Source organism: Rhagoletis pomonella, unplaced genomic scaffold, assembly GCF_013731165.1.
Source record: "Rhagoletis pomonella isolate Grant_MI unplaced genomic scaffold, Rhpom_1.0 Rhpom_scaffold_00012, whole genome shotgun sequence".
Classification (NCBI taxonomy): domain Eukaryota; kingdom Metazoa; phylum Arthropoda; class Insecta; order Diptera; family Tephritidae; genus Rhagoletis; species Rhagoletis pomonella.
In genome coordinates, this window is record NW_023458566.1 from 15,803,278 (window position 1) to 15,819,560 (window position 16,283).

Here is a 16,283-nt window from a genome sequence, read left to right on the forward strand (position 1 = left end):
TTTTTTTTTGTCGCATTTGCTAACATATAACGAATAAACACAGTTTATTTTTATATGGCAGAAATCCGCAGCACCTTCGACGAAAGAAAAATCTAAAATGTCAACGGTAATTTTTAGCCACATGTTGCATGAATGGGCTATAAAACTGTGTACTCAAAAAAATTCAAACACTTCTGAGAAAAAAGTTAAAAAATTTGTTACATTTTTTTATAGTTTTCTACAAAGTTTTAAACTTGGGCTTATAAGGGTTTTGTTAGAGAATGAACTGTATTTTAATTGAAAATTACTAAAATGGCGGTGCTATTGATATGACTGATACTGTACATACACTGCCGGAAAAAAGTATTGGCACAGACAATTTTTCACAATATACATATCCAACAAATTTTAATTTATTAGTTTTCATTTTTTTTTTATAAAAATATAGCTCATACTACAGCAAAAAACATAAAAATATAATTTCTAAACTTTAAGCAAAACTCGGGAAAATTCAATACATTTTCATGCAAATTTTCAATTTTTTAATCAGACTTTCAGATTTGGAATTTTCTTGAGCACGCAGTTTTAGTAGTATGAAAAATGCAAGAAGTTGAATCGCGTTTATTTTTGAGATTTTTTTTATGTTGAAGGTGTTTTTTCATTTTTTCCATAGAAAGTATTTTCAAAAATTTTTTTCTTAAAGGAAACTGCGTGAAAAAAATTGCCAAAGATCAAAGGTAAGTCCTAGCTACTTCAAACTAGCACTTTATTGTAATAAAATTTATTGGGCTAGAAATCTGCATACTCAAAATAATTTAAAAAAATCTGATTAAAGAGCATTGAGTTTTCCTGAGTTTTGCACCAAGTTTAGAAAGTATACCTATTTTTTTGTTTTTTGTTTTGTTTTTGTATGAACCATATTTTTATAAAAAAATTTGCCGGGAAAAAATAAAAATAAAAATTTTGCATATATTGTAAAAAAATTCTCTGTGCCAATACTTTTAGCAGGCAGTGTACATATGTATAAATAATTTTGTCCGCAGACTAAAAAATATGTTAAACAACCGTTCTACATAAAAAAATATTGGCGAAAATGCACTTTCATACGTGTGTACATACATACACTCAAATGTATGTACGATCAAGTCTGAAACTTGCATACCTATGGTTGTAATTAGTTGAACCACTTGGGTGGGCTTACTAAGGCGTGTTAATCTATCTTCGTTTACATGGTAAAACGATAATTGCTTGAATTTACAAACGTGTTTACAAGTTCTCAAATGATTTCGAATTTACCGGTTGATTTTCTCATTGCAAGCAAGCCATAAATACCAGAGTAATGCATAAATTTTAAAGTCTTGTGAATGTATCGTAAATATCCGCGCGCCTTTCTAGTACTTCTTTCACTTCAGCAAAAGAAGACTCAAGTTTCTTATAAAAAATTCGTATGCAACTTTATATCCCAGTGCCCTACATAGTCGCAAATAGAAGCTTCCGGGCCTTTATTGACAACATTTCACAAATAAATTTCAAACATTTCCCTAATTAATCATCATGCAACAGTACTCACATGGTAAATTTTCAGCGCCAGCGCTAACGCCAAGTACTCAACGCCATTGAAAGATGTGTAGCGATATTATGATGATTTAACATGCCTACAACTACACACATCTGTCCAATATTTGCATGCCAACAACGAGTTACAAAAAAAAAAAAAAAAAAAACATTAACTGAATCAAGCAAAACTTTTTGCACAGTCGCGCATGCGCTGCAACGCTTGCTTCTGGCAGCAATAAAAGCAAGTTGGTACCCCTCTATTTAAGCCGCGCTGTTGCATGATGTTCATGCCGGTTGGTTTGCACATAATTTCCTTTTTTTTTTTAATATTCGTTTGTCTTAATTTTTGTTTTGATTGCAACTGCAACACTTCCCACAGGCATTTTGTAGTTTGCGGGTTCGCATTTCATAGCAGACAGCATGCAATGGCAACCAGCAGAAAAAGCGGAATATGAAAAAGAATTCTTAATTGAGGGCAAAACCATAAAAAAGTGAAGTCCCAGCCAGATATGTACAACTTCTAATGACCAACGTACCAAGCGAAGTGCTTTAACGGCTCTTAGAAACGTATTTGTAATTGTTTAGGTGTACATGGTTCAGTGAAGTTGAGTGATCTCCCACACATTTTATATTGGTCATGCAGCTAACGCAACGTTTTTCGTTTAGACAGTTCCACCACCTAAGTACGCTGCTTGCATACCAACCAGCGTCATGAGCGTTTTAGCCGGAAGGTGCTTTTGGACAGTTGTCCCCACAATTAAATAAAAGCTTGTAAAAAATAGCTCAGGTCAGCATAGCAAAAAAAAGCTGCATTCGCCTATTTATTATTGTTGTATGTTTGTTGAAGTGCAATTCCTCTTACAAATACACACATACGGTACTTGGTAAAACATGCTTGCGGCAATTGAAGTGTTCAAATAAGGAATGCTGGTTTCACCTTCAGGGACCATCAACAGAACCGATAGCAAGCTGTGCTATTACATAAGTGAATGCACAAAAATTTTGGGTATGCAAATTATTTATTTAAAATGTTTTTTTATTTTAATGTTTTAAATGAACTTGTAATCCCATAGTAAAAATGAATACATATTTTGTTCTAGTGGCCTACTGGTAATCGATACATCTACGAAATTTTTGTAGAAGAAGTAACTCTATCCTAACTCAATATTTGTAATTTCTTGATTATGACATTAATGAAGTAAATCAGCGATACCTATGTACTTTTGCAATGCACTTTCCTTTATTTATTTGTTAGCAGCAGGATACCGTTTTATTGTCTATAAGTTTACGCTTTCATATTCATTTTCGCTTAGAACGAAATCTTCCTCTGAGCTTTCATCACTTCCATACATTTTAAAATGGGTTTTCAATGTTGAGTTTGATTGTATTTGATTTTGTAAAAAGGCCAAATTTTGGTTCGAATTTTTTCTACTTCTTTCGATTTGCAACACAAAGAACATGCCACACACACATCTGCTTGTCAAATTATTGCGGTATGATCAGTGGCGAATTTACCGTAAAGGCAACATAAGCAGTTGCCTAGGGCACCAAAAATTTAGGGGCCGCAAAATTTTAGTTGAAAAAAATAATTTTTTTTTTTAAGTTAGCTGCACTGAAAGTAGGATTTGTGTAGGTACATACATTTTAAGACATAAATTTGAGATTCAACTACGCAATCAGAAAACACGACAACACTGTTGGGTATTTTTGATATTATTTAAATGATAATATTTAAATTATTAATTTAGTATTTTTGAGATTATAACTTATCAAGTGAAAAAAACTTTGTTGATGATGTCTTTCTTTAAAAAATGAAAACTCAAGGCAACTACCACTTTTTATTTTTAATTGTAATAAAAGTGTAGTAAATAAACTGGCACTTTTACCTCAAAATATTTTTCTTATCGAAAAAAGGGCGGCAAATTCTGAATTGCCTACGGGTGACAAATATTCAAATCCGCCACTGGGTGTGATTGATAAAGATAATGTAGTAGCAATGATGAAGTTATTTAGTTGCAAATGGCAACTCAAGACAGATACACCTAAGTAACCTTTTTAAAATGTTTAAAATATTGCATTAAAGCACAACTTAGTAGCTAAAAAAAGGAGAGGGCACTCACCTCATCGTTTTCTTCCGAGTTTTTTTTAGCGGACGGCGATACCACCGCGGCCTTTGCTTCCTCCTCCGACACGAGACGATTAAATTTACGAGTAGCCTCTTTAACGCTTACATTATTGCCCGGGGGATCGACATCTGAGTCTATTGCTTCCTTGCTGCTGAGTGATGTTGCCGAGTCACCAGAGGAAAACGAAAAGCGCGGTATGTTTTCTTTATTTCCCCGATGCTCTTCCTTTGAAATGCCTTTTAAACGCTCTTCCACTTCCAACTCTTGTTTTTCTTCCGGATTTTTCCGAGCTTCCAACGCCCCTATTTCAGGCTTTGCGAAGACTGCCTGTGCGGCTTTACTGGTTTCTTTTGTGGCTACTTCGACTATTTTATCTAAACAACAGTTCGCGTTGGGTGTTGGCGTAGTTACTTCTGGTGGTGGCACGTATGGCGGAGGCTGCCGCATTGGCGAAGCAACTGCGCTTTCCGATAACAATGACACGCCACCGGGACTGCCAGGCACTGCTTCCGCTCCTGCTGCGGCAACTGCCCGCTGAACAACGTCATCGGGAGGCAGTTCATTTATGTACTTTTTACGTAATATTAGATACTTTTGATTATTTTCATTTTTTATTGTAGATAAAATGTTCACATAAACTTTAAATAGCTTTCGCGCCTCATCTACAACGGAAGAAGGGGAGAGAAAATGAGGAAAAATTAGCGTCTTCACCTCATTTGGTCCAATGTGCATGCAACAAGTGAGATTGGTGCTGGCATATGCCGTAATGAATATTTTTGGTTAATATTAGCTGAAAAGGAAGCTGGACATTTGGAAGATTTAATTATGACTCACTTTGGGTTTCGGGTTTGGTGAGAAAGTGCTTGAAATGCTTAACCAATGCATGATTCGTCACCTTGGAATCGTTATTGAGCATGTAGCTTCTTATTTCTGCAATCGACAATTCCGCTGGTGCTGCAGCCATTATTTAATACTTTGTACACACACACACACTGGACAACCACAACTTTTAAATATAAATTTTGTTAGATGAAGTAACAAAATACAAATTTTCCAAAAGTTTTTATTTCACGAATTTCGACAAACACGCAAAACAAAGCGAAGAAAAACAAAACTGAACAAATGACAGCACAAAATGTCAAACAAACTCAAAACAGAGAGTGCGATGATGAAGAGAATGAAAAGAAGCAAACAAAATGCTAAAGGATTGACATTTGCTAGTCAGCGAGCCAGCGAGATGTGCGCTCATATGGTGGTGTGGATGTTCGATAAAGAAAAATAACTTGCTTTTAAAATAAGCATTTTTTTGTGAGAAACTTATGTATAAATATTCCCTTTGTTATAAGTTAAAATTTAAATGTAAAATACTTTTTCTATGTATTTGAAATGGGGAAGAGTCGGGTACTCTTTATGAATTTGTACAACGATTTTGGGGTGCCCAAACGCGTGAATCGAATCATGTGAGGTGAGGGGTGACTTTTCTTAAAGCGGCGTTCATCCTCCTTCGTTTAGGGGGGCGGTTTGGGGAAATGTAAAATTTATAATTGTCAGGCTGTGTGGAAATATTTACTTTAAATTTCTCACCTGGGCACGCAGTTTCTGTACATCAGTAGGTGCGACTCGGCCCTGTTACGGTCCAGACTCGTTCCCAAACATCCCCAATGAGTGTGCCGCATGGGGAGACTCAATGCACGACGCCAACTACCTCTTCACATTCCAGCTCAATCCCACTCAACTAACACCCCTCTCCCTTAGGTCCGACCCTGTTGAAACCACCCGTTTCTTGGGCCTACCGTTAGTTGAGCTTGGCGACAATGATTGATCGATGGACCGCAATTTAGTAGTGCCGCTAAAAATACATCAACAAGTCGAAGCGGATTTCCTTCAATGTTTAATATAATCTCGGACGAGAACCCAAATTCTAAGAATTACCACGTGGAATGTTTTAAGTATTAAAGGCCCAATGATTCACTTCGGTTATTGAATGCCACGCTGCGATCGGACGAAAGCTCCATAGCCTAGAGGTGACAAGTCAGATAGAATTATCAGGCGAAGGATAATTCTTGCCAACGGGTAAGCAATTGAAAATCAGGACCTATTCGACGAACAAAAATTATGCTCTACAAATCTAACCATGCTCGTCCTTTTATAAGGCGCGGAAACATGGACGATGTCGAACAAAGATGATACAACTTTGGCGGCTATCGGGAGAACTGAAAGATCTAAGGTACTATTGTATGACCGACGGATACTGAAGAAGATGACGAACTGTACGAGCTCCTTAACGAGTTGGACTCATTTAAGCGTATAGTAATACAAAAATTGCGCTGGCTTTGACATGTCGTACACATGGACGATGATGCTCCACTGAAAAGATCCTTTCCAAATTGACAGATACGATTTTTGTATTAATCTCGGCCCAAATCGACCAGCGGTTGTATTAGTAAAAGAAGAGGAGGAGTTGTAGATTCTCACCAAAAGGAATAGGGTCTGGAAATTTCAGAACGTGCGTTGTTCTTGAGCGGGTCAGTTCTGTAGCTCTCATTATCTTCTCCAACATCCGATTAATAGAAATCACATTAAAGGGAGTCGCCCTGTCTGAAACGCCGCTTGGTAGCAAACGGTTCGGAGAGGTCCTTCCCAATTCTGACGGAGCTGGTGGTATTGCTCAACTTCATTTTACACAGCCGTATCAGTTTTGAGAGGATGCCAAATTCAGACATCGTGGCCCATAGGCAACTCCTTTTAGTTCTGTCGAAAGCGGCCTTGAAGTCGGCAAAGAGGTGGTGAGTGTCGATTCTTTTCTAGCGAGTCTTTTCCCAGATTCGGCGTATTGTGAATACCTGGTCTATGGTGGATTTTCCAAATATAAAGTCACTCTGATAATGCCCAATCAGTTCGTTAACGGTGGGCTTCAGTCTTTCACACAATACTCTCGATAAGATCTTGTAACCTATGCTTAGAGGGCTGATCCCGCGGGTAGTTGGATCTTGTGGATCAGCTCCAGCAACTTTGGTATTTTTCATCCGCATAATCGCAATTCGTACCTCGTCATAGCCAGGCGGTGAGACATCGACTCCATTGTCATCGACTGCGGCTTCGGGTTCGTCTTCTCCTCTACTTTCAGTGCTGTTGCCATTCAATAGGGTGGAAGAGTGTTCGCTCCATAATTTAAGTACGTTCTGGACATCGGTCACTAGGTCGCCATTGTTGTTCTTACAGGAGTTCGCCCTGGTATTGAAACCTTCCGTAAGTCGCCTAATTCTCTGGTAAAATTTTCGGGCATTGCTCCTGTCGGCCAGCATAAGCTCTTTGCACTCACGTATTTCGGCATCTACCAGCTTTAGCTAATCAAAAACAAGGGGTGAAGCTGGTGCGTTGGCGAAAATCGGTTGCAGCGGTTACGACTGATAGAAAGCCAATTTTCCAGCTCCGAACCAATTCTTGGCAATTCGGCTATAAGTATGTATGTATTTGTTTGAAATATTTTACTAATTGACTAACATGGGCATCAACTGCCAATATAAGATCCCACAAAATCATAAAACCCCACCATAAAATGCAATGGTCTTTTGAATTGCACCTCACACCACTCTCTGCTGAAGGCCGAAGCTCCCAATGAAACCAGCAACGGCACACTGCAAACACAACTGGGACACGTGCGCCCTAACAAGCAGCAAATTAAGGTGACATTCCATTGCAAAAAAAAATATCAACAAATACTGAAAAAAAACTAAAAAAAATTCACTACAAATATTTGAAATTTTATGAAAAAATATGAAACATTTGCGAACAAGCGCAGGGGTGACACCCGATCATGAAGGAGCAGGCAAAAATTGGGTGGCACGAACGTGTGTATGTATGTACGGATCCCCCTTGGTTTAGCACTGTAGCGGTAATTAATAATTTCCTGCGATTTGAATGCCACCAAATCTACATACATAGCTAACCCCCCCTCTTCATCGCCTTCTCCCTGCCCATAGCTCAGTGAGCACTTGAAATTTCATTAACTCCAGGAAGGAGAGAAACGAATTCGTGGCAGGCAGAGATGGAGCTTCAATTAGAGTTGTTGTATGTATGCAGTTGCACTTGCAACGCCTCACTTGCCACACACAACGCTTGCTGCGGCCGCAAATTAATGCATTAAAATTAGATTTATACTCGCCGAGCTGAGTGCAGTAAAGCAGAAGTAAATGCGTGAATGCAAATTAATTTGACAGTGTAAGAAGTGGTGGCGCTGCAGTTGAGGAGCCATGCGATGGAATTCTCCTAAGGAATTCATCAACCAGCTGAAGTCTTGCGGATTTGTGGTTGGTGGTCCCGCTGAAGGTTGATGGGCTTGGCTTGGATGGCGGATGCGCTTCATTTGACATTTTGTCAGGTGACAAGTGCGAATGCGGAAAATACATACATACATACAAAGATACATACATACATACTTATTCCCCTGTCTAAGGACAATTTTGCACGGTGAATCTACTTACTTACATACATATGTACATGCATTAGAGTGCATCACTCTCCATAAAAAAAAAAATCGGTACCATTTTCCATCGAAATTATAAAATTTGTTATACTTTAAGATTTATGCCGAAATAATTGAGTTTTCAATATAGAACATAGAAGAGCTTAAGCTTAAAAGGTCTGCATTCCATTATTTTTTTCTTTTCATTTTATCAACGGAATCAAAAAACAATATTTTTGGAGGTATTTTCAAAAGGGCCCAGCTCACGTAAATCTTAATATTTATGCGGAAAACTTTTTCGAAAGTCTTATAATATAATAAATTTTATATTTAATAAATTTTATGATTCCGGTTAAAAAAACCACTACTTTTTTTGGTGATGCACCCTAATGTACAAATTTACACAAATGAGTTATGTATGCAAAATAACAACAAAATTAAGCAGCGCTAAAGATTTTGTGGTGCACTTCACACTAATGTTGGCCCCCAACCATGGGCGTACGCAGAGCATTATTTAGGGGGTGAGGGGTGCTGAGATTTTTTTTAATGTAAATTTTATTAGACATGTTAAAATATAGCTATTAAAAATTTACAATAATTTATCTCATTAATTTTTATCCTATCAACCGACTTCAAAAAAAGGAGGAGGTTATCAATTCATCGGAATATTTTTTTTTATGTATGTTACCGCATAACTTTGGACCATACAGCGGATGCCCGTACTAATTTGGTTTAGATCCGATCATTGGATCATGAAGATATTAACGGTACTTCTAACTTTTTATATGAGTATTTAAGTCGGTTTTGTTTTTTTGCTAAAAAATTACTTGTTTATTTAAACAATAGTCTTCGAGTATCTTCTTCTGTCTTCGAAAGACTGTGGTGAGTTGAAATACAGCTGCCAGAATTGCCCTGTAAATATGAAGATTTGTTTCCCCTTTGTAAGTCTTTGAGCGAGACTCTCTTGGCTTTATTACCAACTAACTGGATTATCGCTTATGTAAACAATGCTTTATATTAAATATGAAAGTTTTGTTTAAATATAAGTTAGCACAATACTTTCACCAAATATACATATATGTATGTATGTATGTAAGGGTATTTCAGTTAGTGACAGTATATTTTCCTTGCATAATTGCTAAATACAATAATTCATTTGCATAATCTGCCAACCAGGCAGCCAAATGCAACCAAACCCATGCTTGAGACATTAGAAGCAGCAGCGGTTACAGACAGGCAACAACTATTGAACGCCACTTGCAATGCGAGAAATGCAAGTGATAGATGCTGAAATACATTTACAATATACCCATACATATGTATGCAATCTAAGCGCATCTTCGCAAATGTGACAGATTCTGAAGCAGCATTTCCTGCACCAGCCTACAAGTGATTGTTGTCACAAGGCCGTCGAAGAAGTTTTGCTGCTGCTGCTGCTGCTACACACAAACATAACTGCAGTCAGTAAGACTTCAATTGCCGCAACTCTGGAGGATGATAAACGATGACATTGCGACAATCACTAAGACACAATTGCATGTGGCAAATTGAAAATGAAATTAACACTTTATAGCTACTTTGTTGCATGCCACCGAAACTGCCTTCATCTATGTATCTATGGCTAGCGCACATACTCGTACATATTTACTAAAAATTTCCATACCACCACATACTATCTGCGCTGTCTTATGCATTTCGTACGGATGTCGCATGTCCTTTTTGCAGCCAGACGACAAAGATAGGAATTTCAAATTGAATTCTGTGTGCGCTTGAATGTTAGTATGAATATGCAAGTTTTTGTGAGTGTATGTATATATGTATACATATGTATATGTGTGCGTCGCAGTGCATATTCATTTTGTGAAATTTGTAAATATTTGCCAAATGGAAATTGTCATTTGGAGCTTTTCTCAGCAAAATACATGTAAGAGGAAAATAAACTCAATGATGTCAGTGCATCTAATTGAAATGGTTCAATAAACAATATACTCGTACCTATTACTTTTAATAGAATTTACTAAAAACAAGTGCATATGCACTTACATACATACATACGTACATATACTATTTGAAATAACCCTACAAAAAATTGTGTGTCTAATCTCTAAAGAGAGTATCGCGAGATTACTCTCAATCGGTTACAATTGAGCATTAATAAGTCGCAACTAGTCTCATACGGGTATAATTGGAGATCAATTAATCCCCGACTCAACTCTAACGGATACAATGAACAATTTAATGACATGTGCGCGCTTAGTCAATGATTTTTCACGTGCGGCGTTGGCACATGGAGAGAGTATTCGCTTAACAAAACTGTGAACCCCGGTTCGAATCGCAACTGGCGCAAATTTTTATTTTTTTTATTTTTTTTTTAAGTGACTAGTCGCTTTTTATACCCATTCGGCTATAAAGGGGAACAATTAGTCGCTTCATAGGACATGCTCGAACAAAAGCGAACAGTTCATTCCATATAAAGAGATCAAAAGTGGTATTAGTCGCATGCTCCTTTGCGATTGTTCTCGGAGTCATCCCGAATTAGTCGCATTTTTTGCAGGGAAAATGTTTGCTTGATGCAGTGCAAGTGTCGGATGACAGCTGTTTTGCATACAGACAGTGTGTGGGCATCTACTGTATGCAAATTTATAATATTTATTAAGAGTTACTTACAGGGCAATTCTGACTAAGTTAGTTGCAAGTTGATTTATTTTGGATTTAGTTGCAAGTCTTTTGAAAGACAATAGCCAAGATAGGTTGAAAGATTTTTTTTTATTCTAGCGGAAAAGTCTTACAAAAAGAAGCACCCTTGCCAACTTTCATAGTGAAAAGCTCTTTTTTTATTTAATTGCTTTTTTAATTTTAAGATTTTAATATTTTTTAGAAACTTATTTTATGTATTTTTAAATTATTATTTTTTTTTTAATTTTAAGATGTAGCTACATATGTATATGTTACTTAATATCCTTTAAGTTTTAGAAATCCATTATATGGTTTTTTATTTAACCTTTTCCTTTCAACTAAATTAACAAAAAATTATATTTATTTTTTTATAAAGCAAACTAGTTTTTTGTAATTTCATTTAATTTTAATTTTTTTCTATTTTTAAACTCCGCTTGTTTTTCCTTTTCCAGTTTATTTTTTTTAATTTTTAGATTTTATTCTTTTAAAAGGATTTTTTAATTAAATAAAAAGAGTTTATTTATCTTTTTAAGTTTAAATATATTTAACTTCCTTCCAATTTGTAGTATTTATAATTTAAAAAAAAATTAAGTTTTATTTCGTTTAGTTTTTAGAAAATTTATTGTTAAAAGGCAAGCAGAATAATGCTAAGATCTTCTCGTTAGCAGATCTTTCAATTAGACTTTCGAAAGACAGAAGAGAGCTTTCAAGATAGTTGCCAGAATTGATAACTTCCTTACGAAAGATTTTTTACTGACTGATAAGTTTTCCATGAATGATTTTTTTTTACAAATGGAATTGAAAAAACCAAGATCAACTTTCCTCAGCCACAGTTGCCCCTAGTACCTATAGAAATAATAAGAGGGATACCTTCAGGAAGTGTGCGTTGGTACTCATTATTCCTCTGTAAATTTTTAACATTTGGGACAGCTGTACTTTCCTCATCCTCTAAGCAAAATTTATCTCAATGATATCTATAATGACCCCAAATCGTCCTCATTGATTGTCCCGCAATTAGTCCTATCAGGGCATATAACTCCTTCCTCCTGTCACCATGAGAACGAATTTTGCCGCTATGTAGGTGTCAGCATTGCACTACTGGTTCTCAGCAGCCCTATTCATAAGATTCCAGAAGTATCTCCCAATTATTGCTATTTTTTACCTTATAATTGGCTCCGGTTTAATTGGACGTTCCAAAGAATCACAGGTCATCAATTCATCAGCCCTTTCGTTATCTTGAAGAGCACAGTTTCCCCAGGTACCCACACAAGTACGGGTGTTTTTCTAGGGCTTTACATAGGCTTGGCTATCACTGCGGACAGTGCATAATTTGGTTTTCGAGCTTACTCTCGCCAAGTAACCACTCCGCTATCTTAGGTATAGTAACGACCTCCAATGCTCGATTGACTTTTAGCTCGATGCGAGGTTTTCACGTCAACGTCCTATCTTGAGTTACCCTCTGATTTTGTGCTTACACGGAAGGTCTTAGTGAGACTTTCCAATTTCCATTTCTAGCACCCAGGGATATTCACCGCGGCTACCAAGTTGAGAGTTTCCTTTCAGCTGTTCATGAGGATTATAACAGATAGTTTGAGGACATCTAATTCATTAGGAATCTGTGCATACTTTACAACTTCAATTTTACAACGAAATTGTGGACAAAACGAGTGGATAGAGTGAGATCTAGTATATGTTCCCTTGTACTGTTTCCAAAAGTATTTTGGCATTTTAAAGTTTTCGGTGATCACTTCAACAATTTCAATTTCATTAATTTCTCGATTATAAACAGAAAGTCGCATTGCAGAACTCATCGCGTTTATACAAAAAAAAAAGAAAAAAAAATCCTTCGATTTCGGTGCAGCCAAAAAATTGCGGCAATGCAATTCGATTGAGCAGTCGATGCAATCAAATTCCACAATAACTACTCATGCACCATCGACAATCCAACCATTGCGCCAAATGGCATTCCTTTCGATCTGCATTACCTTACCAATATCCTAAAGGCAAAACATAAAATTTTTTTTTGCTATTGTTTTTGCTTCTTGGCGCGACAAACACGACAATTCTTGGCGCCTGATAGTGAAAACAAATCAAATTAAGCGCAAAAATTGCTCGAAAATAATTTAAGACACTCCAATAAAAGTGGCTAACAAAAAATGCCACAGCAGCACTCACACATGGGTAGATACATACATAAGTGCTATGTATATGAAAATAGAACAAAAGTAAATTGTCACCAACAACACGAACTTGAAAGTGTAAAGAAATAAAAAGTGGAATACTATAACCATTCGCTGCAAAGTCATATCACTGACGTTCGTGTGAGACGCTGAGACACTGAAGCTGAGGCTGGTTAGCGTTGTGCAGGCCTGATGGTTGGCTCACTGGCTGGCGGGTTGGCTGGACATTACAAGCGCCTTCGCCCCAAAAAAGGTGCAACACCAATGCGACCACTGCAGAGCCGCTCCCGACCGACCAGCACCAGCACAGCGATGCACGAGATTCATGGCGCGAAATCGCAATAGTGCAAGTCGCGCCTGCCTGCGGTCACAGCCAAATAGCTACGGAGCTACCTATGTACATCCACATTTATGTATGTATGTATGTGGGTATTCATGGTGCGGCCAACATAGCCAATTGCTGCCACCAGCCACACTGGGCAATCGCATTCGGCAATCCTAACTGCAGCAGTTGCAGCAGCATTCGCGAGTCATGAATTGCATTTGCCACCACCACAAACAAATATACATACAAAGCAAATAAAACGCAAACGAAATAAACATAACAGCAAAATACAGAAATCTCGAAAGCAAAAAATTTGCGACGAAAAACAGAAAAAAATCCGCCGTACAACATCTTTGGCTGCGAATGCAGTTGAAGAGCTGGATTTTGCTGCTGCTGCTGTTTTTTTGTCTTTGTTGGCTGCGCCTAGTTAGCATGGTTTTTATTTTGTGCTTTTGTTGTTATTTTTTTTTGTACAAATCTCATTGTTTTTGTTGCTCTGCGCGGCGCGCATAATTGGCAATTGGACTTTTGGCCATACTATACGTATTACGTACCTACGTAGCTTTATGACGCTGCCAGTGCAAGCAGCGGTTAAGCTAAACTAAAAACTTCGAATGTTGCACGAATGCAAGATCTCTCAATGCGCTGTTTTTTTTTCTTCAAGTGCGAGTGAAGTTCCTTTCCATTTTTTCTGCTAGTTTTTTTTCCATTCCACTGCACTTTTTTGATGCGATGTTTGTCGTTTTTGTTTTGCGCTTTTCTTTTTCAAGTATTTAGTTCTTTTAGTATCTCCTCTGACTGATCTGACGGTATGTCGGGATCCTCTCCTTTTGCTTTCCCCGTCATTGTTGAAGATCTTTTTTCTTTTCCTTTGTTTTTTTTTTTTTTTGTTACGGAAAATAGCATTTGCAACAAGGTGTTGTGGCGCCTGCATTTAACTGCCGCAAATGAATTGGAATGAAATGATTGGACAAACGAACAGATCCACCGAGGGCAGTCAGCCGCAAGTTAGGCGATGAAAGAGGCAGATGGAAATGTTATAAGAAGAAATGGAATCATTCAATTGGATTCGAGTTGATGCAAGACGGACATTGGCTTGATGGCGAGAACTTAAGAAATTTCATTAAAAAAATTTACATTATAAGAAATAGTTTCTATTTTGTTTATTTACATAAAAAAAAATAAATTTTCTAACTATCCGCGTAGCAGCTCTATGAATTGAGTATCTATCAGTAAAATCTAATTTTTGGGTCTGCGTGTACATACTTATTCATTATTTAGTCCACCAAACATGAATTTGTGCCTTAATAGTCCAAAATAGTCCAAGGTAATTACATACGTAGGGGGAGAGATTTAGGAAAACAACAATTTATGTAGTCCACCTGTAGCGTCTCGATGCCCCCGCACTCATTGCTATATCAAATATTCATCCAGTTTCCCAATTCGATGGCAAAAGGCAGAAGTGCTATGATCGGTTGCAGACCAAGGAACATCATTTCTGCAGCTTTTTTAACATTTCTATCTCATTGGCAAAAGTTCAACGACCAAAGAATAGTTCGTTATGTAAACTCAGCTAATTAGCGAAGCCTGATCTGAGTAACTAATTTGGAAGTAGCTATTGTCCTATGTAGCTAGCGCCCTAAGTTCAGCTTGGCTATCACAGCTGATTCGAAAAGCCCAACCTAACCAGCTATGGGCCACTCATTTACTTACTTACTACGTGACGATAGGGGAATACCGGTACAATACAGGGAAATGGCGTTTGGAATGTTGGCAATTTCTATTTGATCCTTTGGCAGTTTTAAGTTACCTAGGCTGGCGAGATGTATTTGCCGCAATAAGAAGAGAGAGGCCGAAATACGTGAGTGCGAAGAGCTTGAAATGCTGGCCAACAGGAAGAATGCCCGAAAATTTTACCAGAGGGTTAGGCGACTTACGGAAGGTTTAAAGACCGGGGCGTACTCCTGTAAGAACAATAATGGCGACCTAGTAACTGATGTCCAGAGCGTACTTAAATTATGGAGGGAACACTTTTCCGCCCTACTAAATGGTAGCAGCACGGAAAGTTGTGGAGAAGAAGAACCCGAGCCCGCAGTCGATGATGGCGGAGTCGACGTTCCACCGCCTGACGAGGTACGTATAGCAATAACGCGGCTGAAAAACAACAAAGCTGCTGGAGCTGACAGCCTGCCAGCTGAGCTATTCAAGTACGGCGGCGAGGAGTTGATAAGGTGCATGCATCAACTCTTGTGCAGAATATGGTCAGATGAACGCATGCCCGACGACTGGAATTTAAGTGTGCTGTGCCCAATCCACAAGAAAGGTGACCCCGCCATTCGCGCCAACTACCGCGGGATCAGCCTTCTAGGCATAGGTTACAAGGTCTTATCGAGCGTACCGTGTGAAAGACTTAAGCTCACCGTCAATGAACTGATTGGGCCTTATCAGTGTGGCTTTAGACCTCGAAAATCCACCATACACCAGGTATTCACAATACGCCAAATCTTGGAAAAGACCCGCGAGAAAAGGATCGACACTCACCACCTATTTGTCGACTTTAAAGCCGCCTTTGACAGCACTAAAAGGAGTTGCCTATACGCCGCTATGTCTGAATTTGGCATCCCCTCAAAACTTATACGGCTGTGTAAAATGACGTTGAGCAATACCACCAGAATTGGGAAAGACCTCTCCGAGCCGTTCGCCACAAAACGGGGTTTCAGACAGGGCGACTCCCTTTCATGTGACTTCTTTAATCTGATGTGGAAGAAGATAATAAGAGCTGCAGAACTGAACCGCTCAGGAACAATTTACTACAAGAGCGTGCAATTGCTGGCTTATGCCGATGACATCGACATCATCGGTAACAAAAAACGCGAAGTCTGTTCTGCCTTTTCCAAGTTGGATAGGGAAGCAAAGCGAATGGGTCTGATGGTAAACGAGGACAAGACGAAGTATCTCCTGTCATCAAACAAACA

The 16,283-nt window shown here is 38.1% G+C and overlaps 1 protein-coding gene across 1 annotated transcript in view; it reads right to left on the reverse strand.

Annotated features, from left to right (window-relative positions):
* Positions 1–4,779, reverse strand: part of LOC118747945 (ankyrin repeat domain-containing protein SOWAHC) — a gene marked incomplete in the record, with an annotated part of 133,620 nt that extends 128,841 nt beyond the window's left edge. Inside the window, 2 exon segments of the mRNA XM_036482181.1 lie at positions 3,657–4,324; positions 4,497–4,779. Coding sequence (XP_036338074.1) covers positions 3,657–4,324; positions 4,497–4,626 — 798 coding nt within the window.
* Between the last annotated feature and the right edge of the window lie 11,504 nt (positions 4,780–16,283).